A 14,196-nucleotide genomic window follows, 5' to 3' on the forward strand; every position below is an offset into this window, starting at 1 on the left:
TCAGTCTGGGTGTGCAAGGATCAAAAGAGCCGGAAAAGGGAAAAATATATGCCGAAAGGAGAATTCTAAACGAAAATGGCCTTTTATTTTGATTGGCTGCTGACGCTAACACATAAAAATATATTTTTTTAAATTTTCTGTAATAATTTTTTGTTTCATTTTAATTTATTTTGTATTGACCAGTTGCATAAACCCTTAGTTATTGAAGCCGCCAACAGTTGGCGCAACCACAGACTTTCTTAAAAATTATGTTTTAAGCGGTTTTAAGGCATTTCCGCTGCGATTTCAGACTCAATCTAGCTATTTAGCTTTTCTTTAATTAATTAGCTTTTTTTTTGACGTGCTGAAAACCAAAATCGGTTCAGCCATTCGCCGTAGAAACGTTGGAAAAGTTTTTTTACTTCAAAAAATAGTTTTTCACGATTCTACGGCGATTGGCTGAACCGATTTGGTTTTCAGCACGTCAAAAAAACAGCAAATTAATTGAAGAATGCACAGTAGCTAGATTCAGTCTGAAATCGCAGCGGAAGTGCCTTAAAATTGAAAGTCTATGGTGGCGCCATTTTTTGGCGGCTTCGAACACTTAGGGTTTATGCAACTGGTGAATTGTTAACTTATTATTAATTTTAGCTTTACTCAAAAATTCCAATTTATACTTAATTTGAATTTCCTGAGAGGAATTTAATGAAATACAATTTTTTTTAATCTGACAATTAAGATAAAAAGTAGTGTCTTTCTCCTGCATTTTATTTATCCCATTGAAATGATTAAAAAGCAATTAACATATGCATTGACGCGGCACAAAGCTGCTGGCGTAAAATGTGAGGATATTTATTTATATTTATTCCTTTTAAAGCGATTAATAATTGACGCATGCCCTAAAAGGCAAAGGCGAGAGAGTGTCGCTCGCTCGCTCGAGTGTTGGACTTGCTCTGTGAGTTGTGTGAGCGACACAAAAAGAAAACTGGTCCTATTAGCACGCGGCGCAGGATGCATTAAATTTATTCAACAGTCCAATCACGCGGAAATCAACACAAATCTGGACTAAATTCTTCTTCGCTCTCGGAATGAAAAAGAAATTTCTGCCGCAAATAATAAAAGTATATAACGGTAAAAATGACGGGCAGCAGGAAATAAACAAAGTGCGCTTTTTTTATTTACTTCTGCACCGGAGGAAATCTGTAATTGCGTAATTGGCAGCTCACTCACTCACAATCAGTCATCAGACACGCCGGATTTCGGATTTGCGTGGGAAAAAATTCTATATTTGATTTTCTCTGCTTGACGTCGCCGCGCCTGTCAGAATTTGTACGACTAGCGGTTGTTTCCACTATTAAAAAATAATTTATTTGCAATTTAAATTTATTTCTGCAACAATTAAATTTCAAGAACAGGTTTTTTGGATTGTCATTTGGCATTTTTGGCTTTTTATTCGAGTTTTACAGCGGTGAAAACCTATGAAAAGACACAAAATTCGATGAAATTGGAAATTTTCGTAATTTTGTATCTCAGGGTCACGTCAGGTACAGACCCTGAAGGTGGATTTTTACCTTCCTAGGTCCATTCTAGGCCTTCTTGATTTGTCTAAGCGAATTAGATGCGAAAAAATACACTTTACGAACGAGAGGCGAACTGCGCATGCGCGGCCGAGCAGGTTTTTTAATTTTCAAATTGGAATTGCAGCTAAACTATCGTGATTACACCTTTGAAATTTGGTGTGCTTGTGCAGAATTTCACGGGCTACATTTCAGCCATGAAGCCCGAAAAAATCGGAGGGGGTGATCATCCCTTAATTTTGAATTTACGAGAAAAGGTCACAAAAAGTGACTTTTACCTTCGCCCTACGAATTTTTCATAAATTGAAAATTTGTTCAGGATCAAAAACTAGGTTGGGCGGTGAAAATTTCAGGGTGAAATCTCAACCCAGTCAAGAGTTACAGTTTTTTGGGGAATTTTTTTAACCTAAAAATTTATTCCTGTACTTCTTAATAAAAAAATTGACCCTGTATTGCAGACACGAGTGCGATAACCGCCCTGAACTTCATGGAGGCGCTGGACGACGGGCTGGTGGTTTGTCGCTTGGCCAAAACGATCCAGGAGCAAGCTCAGCTCGCCGTCGAGGAAGGACGTGCCAAGGGGGTGAGTTAAAATTTTAATATTTTAAATCAAATATTAACTGTTATCCCTTTATTGCAGCCTGTGCCAAAACTGGGCGGCCGCATTTGGCAAAAGGCGGCCCGCAGGAGTTTCTTCTCGCGCGACAACTCGGAGAACTTCATCAAATTCTGCCGGCAGCTCGGAGTGCACGAAAACCTCATCTTCGAGTCCGATGATTTGGGTAATTATTATAGGTTTTGATTTTTAAAATATTTATTTATGATTTTTAGGGGTATGGGGCGGTTTGTTTTTGAATTTTTGCAAGGAAAAATATTTAAAATTTAGTTTTTACGTTTAAAATGTTTTTTTTTCAACTGGAATTGGTGTATTACCCTTTCAAAGCAAGAAAAAATTAATTATTGTGATACTTTGAAATTTTTATTGAACTATAATTTAATTTATCTGCAATTTTGAAATCAAATTACGCCAGAAAATTCCCACATTTAACATATAAAAAAGGATTTTGCTAAAAATTTTGTCTGCCTATTCGTGTCGGCGCGCAGAACTAGAGGCTTTAAATAAATGTGCCGTTCGCACACGTCACATGCTGCTTAAGCGGGGTCTCGGCAGTCACGTGGCCTTATTTTTACTTTCTTTCTCAGCTTCTTGCTATGAAAAATCTCATTTCCTCTTATTACTTAAGAAAATCGTCTTTAAAACGTCTAAATAAAATTGGCGTGAACAGTAAAAAGAACGTTTAGAGAGTTTCTATTCTTTTACTCCGGTTTCGCCATTGTTTGGCAAGTGTCAGGATGGCCGAGCGGTCTAAGGCGCTGCGTTCAGGTCGCAGTCTGGTTCTCCAGGCGTGGGTTCGAATCCCACTTCTGACAAACTTTTTGAATGTCTTCATCGGCGTAGAGGAAATAATTTTATAATTATGATGTAATTGTTTGCAATTTTTTTCCAGCCCCCAAATTGTTATTTTTTTTTTAAATTAATTAACATTAAAATTTATTAAGAATTTTCTAAATTGGAAAATATTTTCCCCAGTGTCTGTCAATATGCCTAGAAAATTTTACGACGGGGAAACCAACAGTTTTTGATACAAAAATGATCAAAATTCGAAAAAAATCGCATTTCTGTGTCCATAAAATTTAGAATTCGGATATTTTTTGACGCAGGGAGCCATCAGCTAGGAGCCATCCCTGAGGTCAGACAAGACCGCAATAAAACAGGTTAAAATTCTAACCCTGGCGTCAGGGTAGTTGGAGCACACGAAAATACACACATAACAAAAACAAATTAATTTAAATAAAAATAAATTCCTTCCTTCTTTTGAATTTAAACGTGAATTAATTTTTGATTATTTTTTGCAGTGATGCACGCGGCGCCGCGGAACGTGGTGCTGTGTCTGCTGGAGGTGTCGCGTCTGGCGTCGTCGCGCTTCGGCGTCGAGCCGTCCGGCCTGGTGCAGTTCGAGCGCGAAATCGCAGAGTGCTCTTCGCCGTTCAACACGAGCCGCATGTCGCCCGCGCCCGGCACCGCCCTCTCCGACTCTGGCCTCTCGGCCGCCTCCCTGTTCTCCTGGCGGCCGCCCTCGCCCACGCCGCCCCTCCACGAGGAGGACTCCGACCTCAAAATCGGACTCAAAAAGTGAGAACTGAGCGATGTATTTTTGAAAGCTTTGAAGAGTAAAAAAATTATCTCCTGGGGGTTAAATTTAAAAAATAGGGGTGCTCTTCACATTCTGACTAGTTATCAAGAATTTCGATTTTTTCTTAAATTTTCCTCGTTCTTGCTAATATTTGCAACTCCAAATCTCCGGTTCTAACCACCAGAATTGCAAACTTTACCCACCTTTCGACTCGTCTCAACCTCCCCTAGCAAACTAAATTGTTTAGGGGGTGCTTACCCCTACACACTAATTGTTAAAATATTTTAAAACACTCGGAAAAATGCTCCTGAGTACATTTTTTGCGAGAATTTGTGTCATGGGGTTGAAAGGGGTGGACAGTTAGAACCCCGTAAACTCTTCAGTTCTTCAGAGTAGATTGAGACGTGTCTAACGGTGGGTAGTTTTTGCAATTCTGATCATTAGAACCCGAGATTTCGAGTTTGCAAAATACGAAAAAATCGAAAAATTCGAGATATTCGTATTTTTTGCGAATATTCCCGACTCTAAATCTTGGGTTGTAACCACCAGAATTGCAAAAATTAACCACCATTCGACTCATCCCAACCTCCATCAACCAGCTAAAGGGTTAAGGGGGTGTTTACCCCCGCGTACTAATTGTTAAAATATTTAGAAACCCGCTGAAAAATGCTTACAACTACATTTTTTTCTGCTGATTTTTGCGAGTTGGTTGAATGGGGTGAAATGTAAGCAACCCTGTAACCCCTCAGCTTTTCAGGGTAGATTGAGATGTGTCTATAGGTGCGTGATTTTTGCAATTCTGATAATTAGAACTCGACATATGGAGTTTGCAAAATACGAAAAAAGCCGAAAAATTCGTGATTTTAGCGTTTTTGAAACTATTGCCGACTCCCAATCTCGGGTTCTTACCCTCAGAATTGCATAAATACCCACCATTTGACTCGTCTCAACCTCCCCTAGCAAGCTGAAGGGTTTAGGGGGTGCCTACCCCCACCCACTAATTGCTAGAATATTTTAAAACCCGCGGAAAAATGCTTCCGAGTACATTTTGCTGCAATATATTGTGGGAGGGGGTTGAAAGGGGTGGTAATTGAGCACCCCTTGAACCCTTCAGATATTTAGGGTACGTTGAGATGTGACTAATGGTGGCTATTTTTTGCAATTCTGATATTTAGAACCAAAGATTTGGAGTTTGCAAAATACGAAAAAAGCCGGAAAATTCATTATTTTAGCGTTTTTGCAATTATTGCAAACTCCAAATCTCGGGTTCTAACCATCAGAATTGCAAAAACTAACTATCGTTGGATTCTTCTCAACTTTCTCTGATCATTCAAAGGCATTAAGGGATGATAACCCCTACCCCTTTCAAACCCTTGTTGAATATTGATGGGTAAAAAATGTTCTGAAGGCTAAATTTTTTTTATATTTTTTTAAGCGTAAAAAGTTCAGTTCTATCAAAAAGCAATTTATTCAAAACAAAATCAGATTTTAACCCAAAAAAAACCATCTTTCCAGTTCGTCGTCTGTGATGTCTTTGGGGTCTCCGAACAGCAGCGGGCGCTGGTCTCGTCCCGGCAGCGGCGGCGAAGAAGACGACGAGCCGGACGCGTGGCGGGCGACGCTGCCGGTGCTGGAGGACAGCGCCGAGCCGGACGTGTCGGCGTCGACGTCGGCGTCGGCGGTCAGGGCCACCAGCCGCACGCGCATTCCAAGCCTGCGCAAGCCGCGCAGCCGCACGCCCAGCGAGGACCGCACGCCCACCTCCTCCAAGGGCATCACCGAGCTGGACCGCAAGGTCGAGCAGGCCGCCAGGGAGGCCCGCAGGCAGTGCCGATGCGAGGACGAGGCCGGTGCGGCACCGGACGCCGACGGCAAAAACCCCAAATGCGCCGACAAGCTCAAGGTCAGACGCCTGGGCGGAGGAAAGTACAACATTGCTGGACGCAACGTCTACGTCAGAGTGAGTTTCAGGGTTTTTCTGTTTTAAAAATTCCTCAGGGTCGAAATTAATTTTTCAGCTCGAAAAAACGGTTTTCGGTGCGCAAAACATTTGAATATTTTGGTTGGTAACGCGCATGCGTCATCCCTCTGACGTCACAGCCATGATTCATGCTTGGTATTGGCAGCTGGGACAGCTGTGACGTCAGAGGGGAACGGATGCGCAGTAGCTATTTTAAGATTCAAACGTTTTGCGCGCCAAAGCAACGTGCGTTTTGCTTTGCGCCGCTTCTCGCACGTCAAAAAACATTTTTAAATCGAAATAATAGTTTCAACCCCCTTTTTCAACCCCCAGGAATCGATTGAAACGTACAAAAATGTTAAAATTATTTTTAAAATTATAAGAAACCCAATTTTTAGCAAAAAAATTAAATTTAACGATCAAATTGACTGTTTTTATTATTTAAACCACCCGTAAATTGCAGCTGCTGAAGGGGAGGCACATGATGGTGCGCGTGGGCGGCGGGTGGGACACGCTGGAGCATTTCCTGGAGCGGCACGACCCGTGCCAGGTGCGCGTGCTGGGCCGCGGCGACTCGTCGGCGGGCAACTCGCGCACCAACAGCCGCTCGAGCGGCATCAACCGGCTCGGCCTGTCCAACAGCAGCAGACACTCGACGCCCGCCTCGCCCAGCGAAGGCTTCCTGCACATCCGGGCCAAGTACCGCAGCCCTCCGCCGGCCAGAAGTTGAACTACGCAATGGCTCCAGCTTTTTGCCACGATTTGATGCGATTTCTTCTCGTTAATCAGTGCTCGGCACTTATTTTTGTGGATTTTAAGGGCTAAATTCGCTCTTTATTTTATTTTTAAATTGTTTTCGAGGAAAGAAAACAGCAGAAATTCAGAAAATTATTTATATAAAATTTATTTCTTTTAATTTCAAAGGAAGAAACATTTTTTCGATCTTCTCATTCAGGTAATTTTTTGCCATACTGAATTAAATCACCAGCACTGATTTTTCAGGAGAAAATTCGCATCACATCCGCTTTTGTTTTTGTTTAACTCAATCTGTAACATTCCGAAGGCTCTCTGTTCGTTGAAACTGACACATAATTTTTATTTTTTCCCTCTCTCTCGTCGCTTGGAATGATAACGAACGCGAGCTCTGTATTTGCCATTAATTTAAACACAACACTCACCTGTTTGATAAAAGCTAAGCGTAATTTTAGTTCCTCTCTGATCGCAGATTTCTTTCCATTCCTGTTACGAGACTAACTCTCGAGCGAGTTAATTGTATTTTGAAAAGATTGCGTTAATATTTCGAGAGAATATTAAATAATCAAATTGCAATGTTAATTAGGAGATACGCGAGTTTATGGAAATCGTATTTTACCAAGCAGTTCACTCAAAGTGGCATCAGATAAAGATAATTATGTTTTTGCATGTTGTTGAAAATGCTATTTTGAGCTGAAAAGTGTATTCCGACAGGATCATTTACCAACCTGTAAATACCAATAAAAATAATTTAAAAACAAACTAAATCAAAAATGTTATAATTATTCACACAAATGAAAAATTCTACGCATCGAAGCGATTCATATCAATTTTAGAATTTACTTAACTGCTTCTCTGCATTGGTACCAGTCTAGTGTCTAGTTACAAAATGCGGAGTGGATAAAATAAAATAAATTTTGTTCGTGTTATTGGGCTTCTTTACGGCCGTGTATTTGATTAGTTTATTCGTTTTACAGCGCTCAAAAACCGTCGTCAAATTTAAAATTTATTTTCTACGAATGAATTCTTTTGGGTATTAATTGTAATTAATTATAGCATCTTATTTGAGAATTGTTTGCGAAATATTACATCAGCATGTCCCGTTACGCCGAAATAGAAGATTTATCAATTTGTGTCGAGGTACGAACTAAAATCTATAATTGTGCTAACACTACGAATGTTATGTTACAAGTCTCTCATTCTGCAACTTTTCCACGACATCTTCCAAACCGTTTGTGCTCATACATTGAAGCAAGACTCATTTCTTTACCACATTTCGGACATTTTTCATCTTTGTGAATGCACTTCATATGGATTTTCAAATTTGCCTCTGAAGCAAACATCTTGCCACACTTCTGCTGTCTGCATTTGATCTTCTTCTCCGAATGCTTATATCGAACATGTCTATCCAAGTTACCCTTCTGCTCTGCCGAGTAATGGCAAAATTGGCACTGGAATTTCTTTCGTTCCTGATGCTCCACTTGCTCGTGCTCGATTCTCTTTAGAGCAGAGGCGAAATATTTCCTGCAACCAGAAGTGGTGCACTTCATCAACTTTCCATTGTGCTTGTTCTTAGAGTGACAGGAAATTTTGAGATACACCTCGTTGCATTCGCAGCATTTGCCACTATAGTCTAGTTTTTTTATGTCATTTGATCCAGATTTAGAAGAAGCGGAGGATTTTCTCTGTAATTCAATTTCTTGGATTTCGCCCTTTCCACGACCATTGTTTTCCTTCAAATCCGAGACTTGGTTTTCTCCTGATGACTGTTCCAGAGTCGGATCTTGCTCACTGTTCGTTGTTTCAGCGCAATGAATTTGGAGTTCCTCCTCGAAATCCCAGGAATTGGTTGATTTCCGGAAAAAGTTCATTTCGATCAAGCTCTTCTAGCATTAGCAAACCATCATCGATTTTGGCCTCAGAGCTGACATATCAAAATATAAAATAATAAATATAAATTTCACAATAAAAAAAATGATCACCTCTCTTTTTCTGGTTGAATAGGAGCAAGCTCACTGCTTGTAACATCAATTTCCACCCTTGGAATTTCAGTTTCTTGCTCGAATTCTAGGAATTCCATTAATTCCTGCAAGAGATCATCATTCCGATCTCCCCCTTCTTGTCTAAATCCTTCCGTTCCTGGCTCAGGGCTACAATGAAAAAGAAAATTGACCAAATTCCAAATTTAAATATCAAACTGGCAAATTTTTACCTTTTTACTTTCATTGGAACAGGAAATAAGGCTTCGCTGGACATTTCTCCGTTGAGAGACATCTCGGCAGAACGATTTCTAACTCCAAACAAGCTCAATGAACAATAAAGACGGGAGAAATCGTCCTATTCAAGAAATGAAATGTAAAATATTCACGGTAATTTCATTTCAATTTGTAAAATAATTTGTTAAAAAAGACACACTCATTATTAATTGTTTGGGGCATTTCTAAAGATAAAATTCTCGAGAAATATTTCAAAGTAGAAGCATTCATGCGCGGACATAGATGAAATGACTTAACTTAACGAAAATGGATTTATTTAACAATGATGATGAATAATTTCTAAATTTGCCAGGATAAAAATTCAACGAGGAATAATTTGAAATTGGTAAAAAACAAGATATGTAAACAGAAAAATTAAATGTGTTCACCGCAGAAATTAACTAACTCACAACAATTTCACTGTTTAAAATTCGTCTTATAATTTGCGTTACAATTTATGAAACAATTCCTAAAATTTTCTGTCGATTTAAAATGAGAGTAACAATTATTTGACGCTTGTTATAAATTAATTTAAACGGTACATCAAAATATAAGTTTTTTTACACAGAAATGGATTCACACGTAAACGTGAAACAGAAAGGAATAGAAATTGGAGTTATATAGAAAATTTGGTTACTCGTCGCTTGATGGGTAGGTTTTTCTTCCCCTTCGACAATCGTGATGTGGACGCGTCCAGCTGATCCTCTTTCTTTGACGACAATAAGCAGCATTCGAGGTGGTAAACGATATCTCTATTTTTTTTCTCTAGAATTTTTGGTGATACATAAATGTCAATAGAAATTTTTCACTCTTTGAAAATACCTAAATCAAATGAAAGGATGGAATTTATGATATGGCCAGGGGGGAATTTCGTGAGAAATAGGCCGGGAAGGTTTTCCTTTGTTATATAAAAATCGTTTTCTTTTTTTGGTTGCACTCAAAATAAGAAAGTACGATTTTATGGAATTTATATTCCTCTTAGAAAAATCTTAAAATATATGCAAGCGATTTTTCAAAAGCTTTAATACTCTGAATCATTAAAGCACTTTTCAGAGTGAAGGTTTCATATCGTTGAAATTATGCAGTCATCTGTATTTAGAGTAAATTATACATTTTTCAAAAATTTCAAAAATATAATACAGAAAAAAATCAAAATGTAAAAGTGCAGGATTAAAAAAATTTTTTAAAAAAATATACTTTTGAGCATCGCCTTCTTTTTTCTTAAAATAGTCAAGATGATATCATTCATATTTTTTTGAGGTTGCGCGTTAACTCTATACAGATTTTTAATTTTTTGCATTAATTGCCAACTCCAAACCAACAGAATTGCAAAAATTGCACACCGATCAACTCGTGTCAACCTCCCTAAATCATTTAAAGGGTTTGGAGGAAAGCCCTTCGACCCATTTGAATAAAATTAGAAACTCCGATTTCAAAAATAATTTTTAATTAAAATTAACAGGACCTTATTTTTCTTAGAATGAAGTTATATTTATGGACTTTTGGATCCATTTGTTTAGCTGCCAGGCCGTTGTTTTGAACACGGTGTGGCACTAACGAAAGAGCAATTTCTTTTGCGTAGTTGTAAACTAGAGATGCGACTGATTAAACAAAAGCTTCGTGTGCGACTTTGAAATGCAAAGCTGGAGTGAAGACGTTTACTCGCCGTCTGGATAGAAGAAAAGAATGAAAAAATGCAAGCGGCGAAATCCAGATGATCAGAACACACGCGAAAATCTTTTTTCTCACACATTTAACATGCGGTGTGTGGATAAAATAAAATTAATTTTGTTCTTGTTATTTGGGCTTCTTTACGAGCTTGTATTTTATTAGTTGATTTGTTTTACAGAGGCCAACAACCTTCGTCAAATTTAAAATTTATTTTCTACCTAGAAACTCTTTAGGGTATTAATTGTCTTTAACGCGTATATCATTTGAAAATTTATTGAGAAATATGTTGTTACGCTATAGTCAGATAATAGAGAATATTTATATATATAGGTCGAGGCATTTGATCTAAAATCTTTAAAGTGCTAACACTCAGAAAATGGTATATTTCAAGTCTCTCACTCTGCAACTTTTCCAGGACACCTTCCATACCGATTGTGATCATACAAACCATGATGGCTCATTTCCCTGCCACACGTGGGACATTTCACCATTTTGTGATACTTCTTGACATGGTTATTCAAATCTGCTTTTGAAGCAAACATCTTGCCACACTTCTTCTGTCCACATCTGATTTTCTTCTCCGAATGCTTCCGAAGAACATGTTTTTTCAAGTTATCCTTCTGCTCTGCCGAGTAACGGCAGAATTGGCAGCGGAATTCCTTTCGTTCCTGATGTTCCTGTTGCTCGTGCTCGATTCTCTTTTGAGCTGAGGCGAAATATTTCTTGCAACCAGAAGTGATGCACTTTTCCAACTTTCCATTGTGCTTGTAACTTGAGTGCTGTGAAATTTGGAGATACACCTTGTTGCATTCGCAGCATTTGCCACTGTAGTCTGGTTTTTTGATGTTGTTTGATCCAGATTTGGAAGGAGCAGAAGATTTTCTCTCTAATTCCTCATTTACAAGATCAATTTTTTCCTTCAAGTTCAAGTCTTTGTTTTCTCGTGATGAAGGTTCCGGAGAGGGATCTTGCTTATTTTTCATTGTTTCAGTGCATTGAATTTGGAGCTCATCTTCATCGAATGGCAAGAATTGATTCAATTCCGGAAAAAGTTCATTTCGGTCCAGCTCTTCTAGCATCAGAAAACCATCATCGATTTTGGCATCAGAGCTGACATCAAAATAGGAAATAATATGAAACGCTTTTCAAATAATAAATACTTTTCACAAAAAATCTCACCTCTCTTTTCTTTGTGGAATAGGAGCAGGCTCGCTGCTTGTCATATCAATTTCCGCCCATGGAATTTCGATTCCAGGCTGGAATTCCAGGAATTGCATTAATTCCTGCGAGAGATCTTCATTTTGATCTGCCTCTTCTTGCCTAAATCCCTCTGTTCTGGCCTCATGGCTACAATATAATAGAAAATCAACCAAATTTCAAACATAAATTTTCTACCTGTTTTCTTCCATTGAAACGGGAAAAAAGTCTTCGCCGGACGTGATTTCCTTGAGAGACATTTCAGCAGAAAGAATTCTTTCTCCAAACTAGCTCAAACTCCAGCAATCAAAGACGAGAGAAATCGACGTCCTATTGAAGAAGAGCAATGAGAAATATTCACGATATTTTCCTTTTATTTTTTAGAAAGATATGTTAAAAAAATAAAAATTCCCTTTTCTTAAAAGAAATTCCTAAAGAAAAAATTGTCGAGAAATATTTTAAAATAGAAACATTCACTAATGCGGGGACATTGATAAAAGAACTTGCAAAAATGGATTTATTAAAAAGGATTTTGTATTTCAATAATTACCTAGATAAAAATTCAACGAGGATTAATTTGAAATTGCGCGGTGATTTAACATTAAAATAAAAATGTGAAAAAGATGCCTTGAAAAATAATTAAAATTGGATAAAAAGTCCAAATGTAGCACGAAAAATTAATTGAACTCAACGCATAATAATTTAAATTAATTCACAAGAGACTGTTGAATATTCGTCATAAATTAATTAGCATTGAAATATAGGAAAAATTCTTACAATTTGCTGTCGAAATTGTTAATTTAAAAGCATAGACTCACACTGTGCTGGAAGTTAATTTAAAAACTAAAATTACACAAAATATATATTTTCTAGCACACATGAATGGCTTCACCCATAAATGATTAAAAAAGGAATAGAAATTGGAGAAATATTTAAAAAACTTGATTACTCGTCACTCTATGAGGTTTTTCTTCCCCTTCAACGATCGTGGTGCGCACGTCCACCTGATCCTCTTTCTTGGGTGACAATGAGCAGCATTTGAGATGGCAAGCGATATTTCTATTTTTCTTCTTCCTAGAATTTAGAGGTGATGTCACAAGAAATTTATTAAAATACCTCACAAAAATATGAAAGGACGGAATTTATGTTGTAACCCATGGGGTTTTGTGAGAATTAGGAATGTTTTCTTTTGTTAGAATAAAATCATTATCTCTTTTCGTTTCGGCTCTAAATCAGAGAGTGCGATTTCGTGAAATATATGCCTCTTAGAAAAATACTAACTTATATGCAACGGATTTTTCAGAAGCTTTAATTCTCTGATAAATATGACATAAAATATCACATCTTGTTCATTAAAGCACTATAACATAGTCAAGATTTCATATCGTCGGAATTAAGCAGTCGTCTGTATAGAGCTAATTGCATTTTCAAAAAATTAGAAAAATACAATACAGAAAAATTCAACTTGTTAAAATGCAGTTCAAAATTTTATAAATTAAAAACGCACATCGCCTGCTTTTATCTAAAAATATTAAATTTTTTTTGAGGTTGCGCCAACTCCAACCAAAAATCTCGGATTCTAATCACCAGAATCGCAAAATTGAATACCTTATGATTCACCTCGACCTACCCTTAAGCAACAAATGGGATTTAAGGGGTGCTTTTCCCCAGCACCCACTAATTGATAAAATAATTTAAAAACCGAGGAAGAATGCTCTGAGTACATTTTGCTGCGATAATTTTTTGAGGGGGTGGAAAGGGTGCGGATGGTGCCAATTTCTTTTACCCATCAGCTATTTAGGGTATATTAAGATGTGTCTAATGATGGTTAGTTTATGCAATTCTGAATACCTGAGATTTGACGTTGCCAAAATATGAAAATATCGAAAATTTTCGTAATTTTCACGTTTTCAATTATTGCCAGTCGCAATCCATCCACCAAACTTGCAGAAATTAACTACCGCTAGACTCGTCTTTACCTCCCCTGGCAATTCAAAGGTTTTAGGGAATGCTTATCCTTTTATACTCCTTTTAATCCCTTACTGAATTTTAATGGGTAAAAAAATGTTATTTACGCTGAAAACTATGTTATTTTAAATTTATATCGCTTGATAATTAGAAAAAAAATACTGCTCAAGATTAATCCAACACAATCAGATTTTATCCAAGTCAAGTTAATTTATCCATATCTTTTGAAAATGAATGAAAATTAAATGCAAGTGGCAGCGAACAGATGATCACATGATAAGATTGCAAATGGAAAAGGTTTTATTTCTCATGTTTTAAAGGCGTGAATAAAATAAAACGAATTTTGGTTCAAGTTATTGGCTTCATTACGGGCATATATTTGATTAGATAATTTTTTTACAGGCCAACAACCGTCGTCAAACTTTAAATTCATTTCAATTAAATTTCTATACGAAGAAACACTTATTGTGGGTATTGATTGTCATAATAGCTTTTCTTATTTGATAATTGTTTGCAAATTATTACATCAGCATGTCGTTACTCTAGTCAGAATTATGGGGAATGTATATGTATATTATTTCGAGATTATGAATTAAAATCTATGAATTCTTAACACTAAGAAAATGTTTCCCCAAGTAAAT

General features: G+C 37.3%; 1 protein-coding gene and 1 non-coding gene across 4 annotated transcripts in view; both read left to right on the plus strand.

Moving 5' to 3' along the window:
• The window catches only part of LOC135948025 (uncharacterized), a 33,252-nt gene extending 26,014 nt beyond the window's left edge, over positions 1 to 7,238 (plus strand). For all 3 annotated transcript variants that reach the window (XM_065497068.1, XM_065497067.1, XM_065497070.1), the window contains 5 exons: positions 2,015 to 2,139; positions 2,197 to 2,338; positions 3,474 to 3,750; positions 5,267 to 5,711; positions 6,175 to 7,238. In XM_065497068.1, coding sequence (XP_065353140.1) covers positions 2,015 to 2,139; positions 2,197 to 2,338; positions 3,474 to 3,750; positions 5,267 to 5,711; positions 6,175 to 6,441 — 1,256 coding nt within the window. In that variant the 3' untranslated portion in view covers positions 6,442 to 7,238. The remainder of the gene's footprint in view (positions 1 to 2,014; positions 2,140 to 2,196; positions 2,339 to 3,473; positions 3,751 to 5,266; positions 5,712 to 6,174) is intronic.
• TRNAL-CAG (transfer RNA leucine (anticodon CAG)) lies at positions 2,904 to 2,987 on the plus strand. Its single transcript has one exon. It is a non-coding gene; the product is annotated as a tRNA-Leu (tRNA).
• Positions 7,239 to 14,196: the final 6,958 nt, after the last annotated feature.

The sequence above is a fragment of the Cloeon dipterum genome, chromosome 1 (assembly GCF_949628265.1).
Source record: "Cloeon dipterum chromosome 1, ieCloDipt1.1, whole genome shotgun sequence".
Lineage (NCBI taxonomy): Eukaryota > Metazoa > Arthropoda > Insecta > Ephemeroptera > Baetidae > Cloeon > Cloeon dipterum.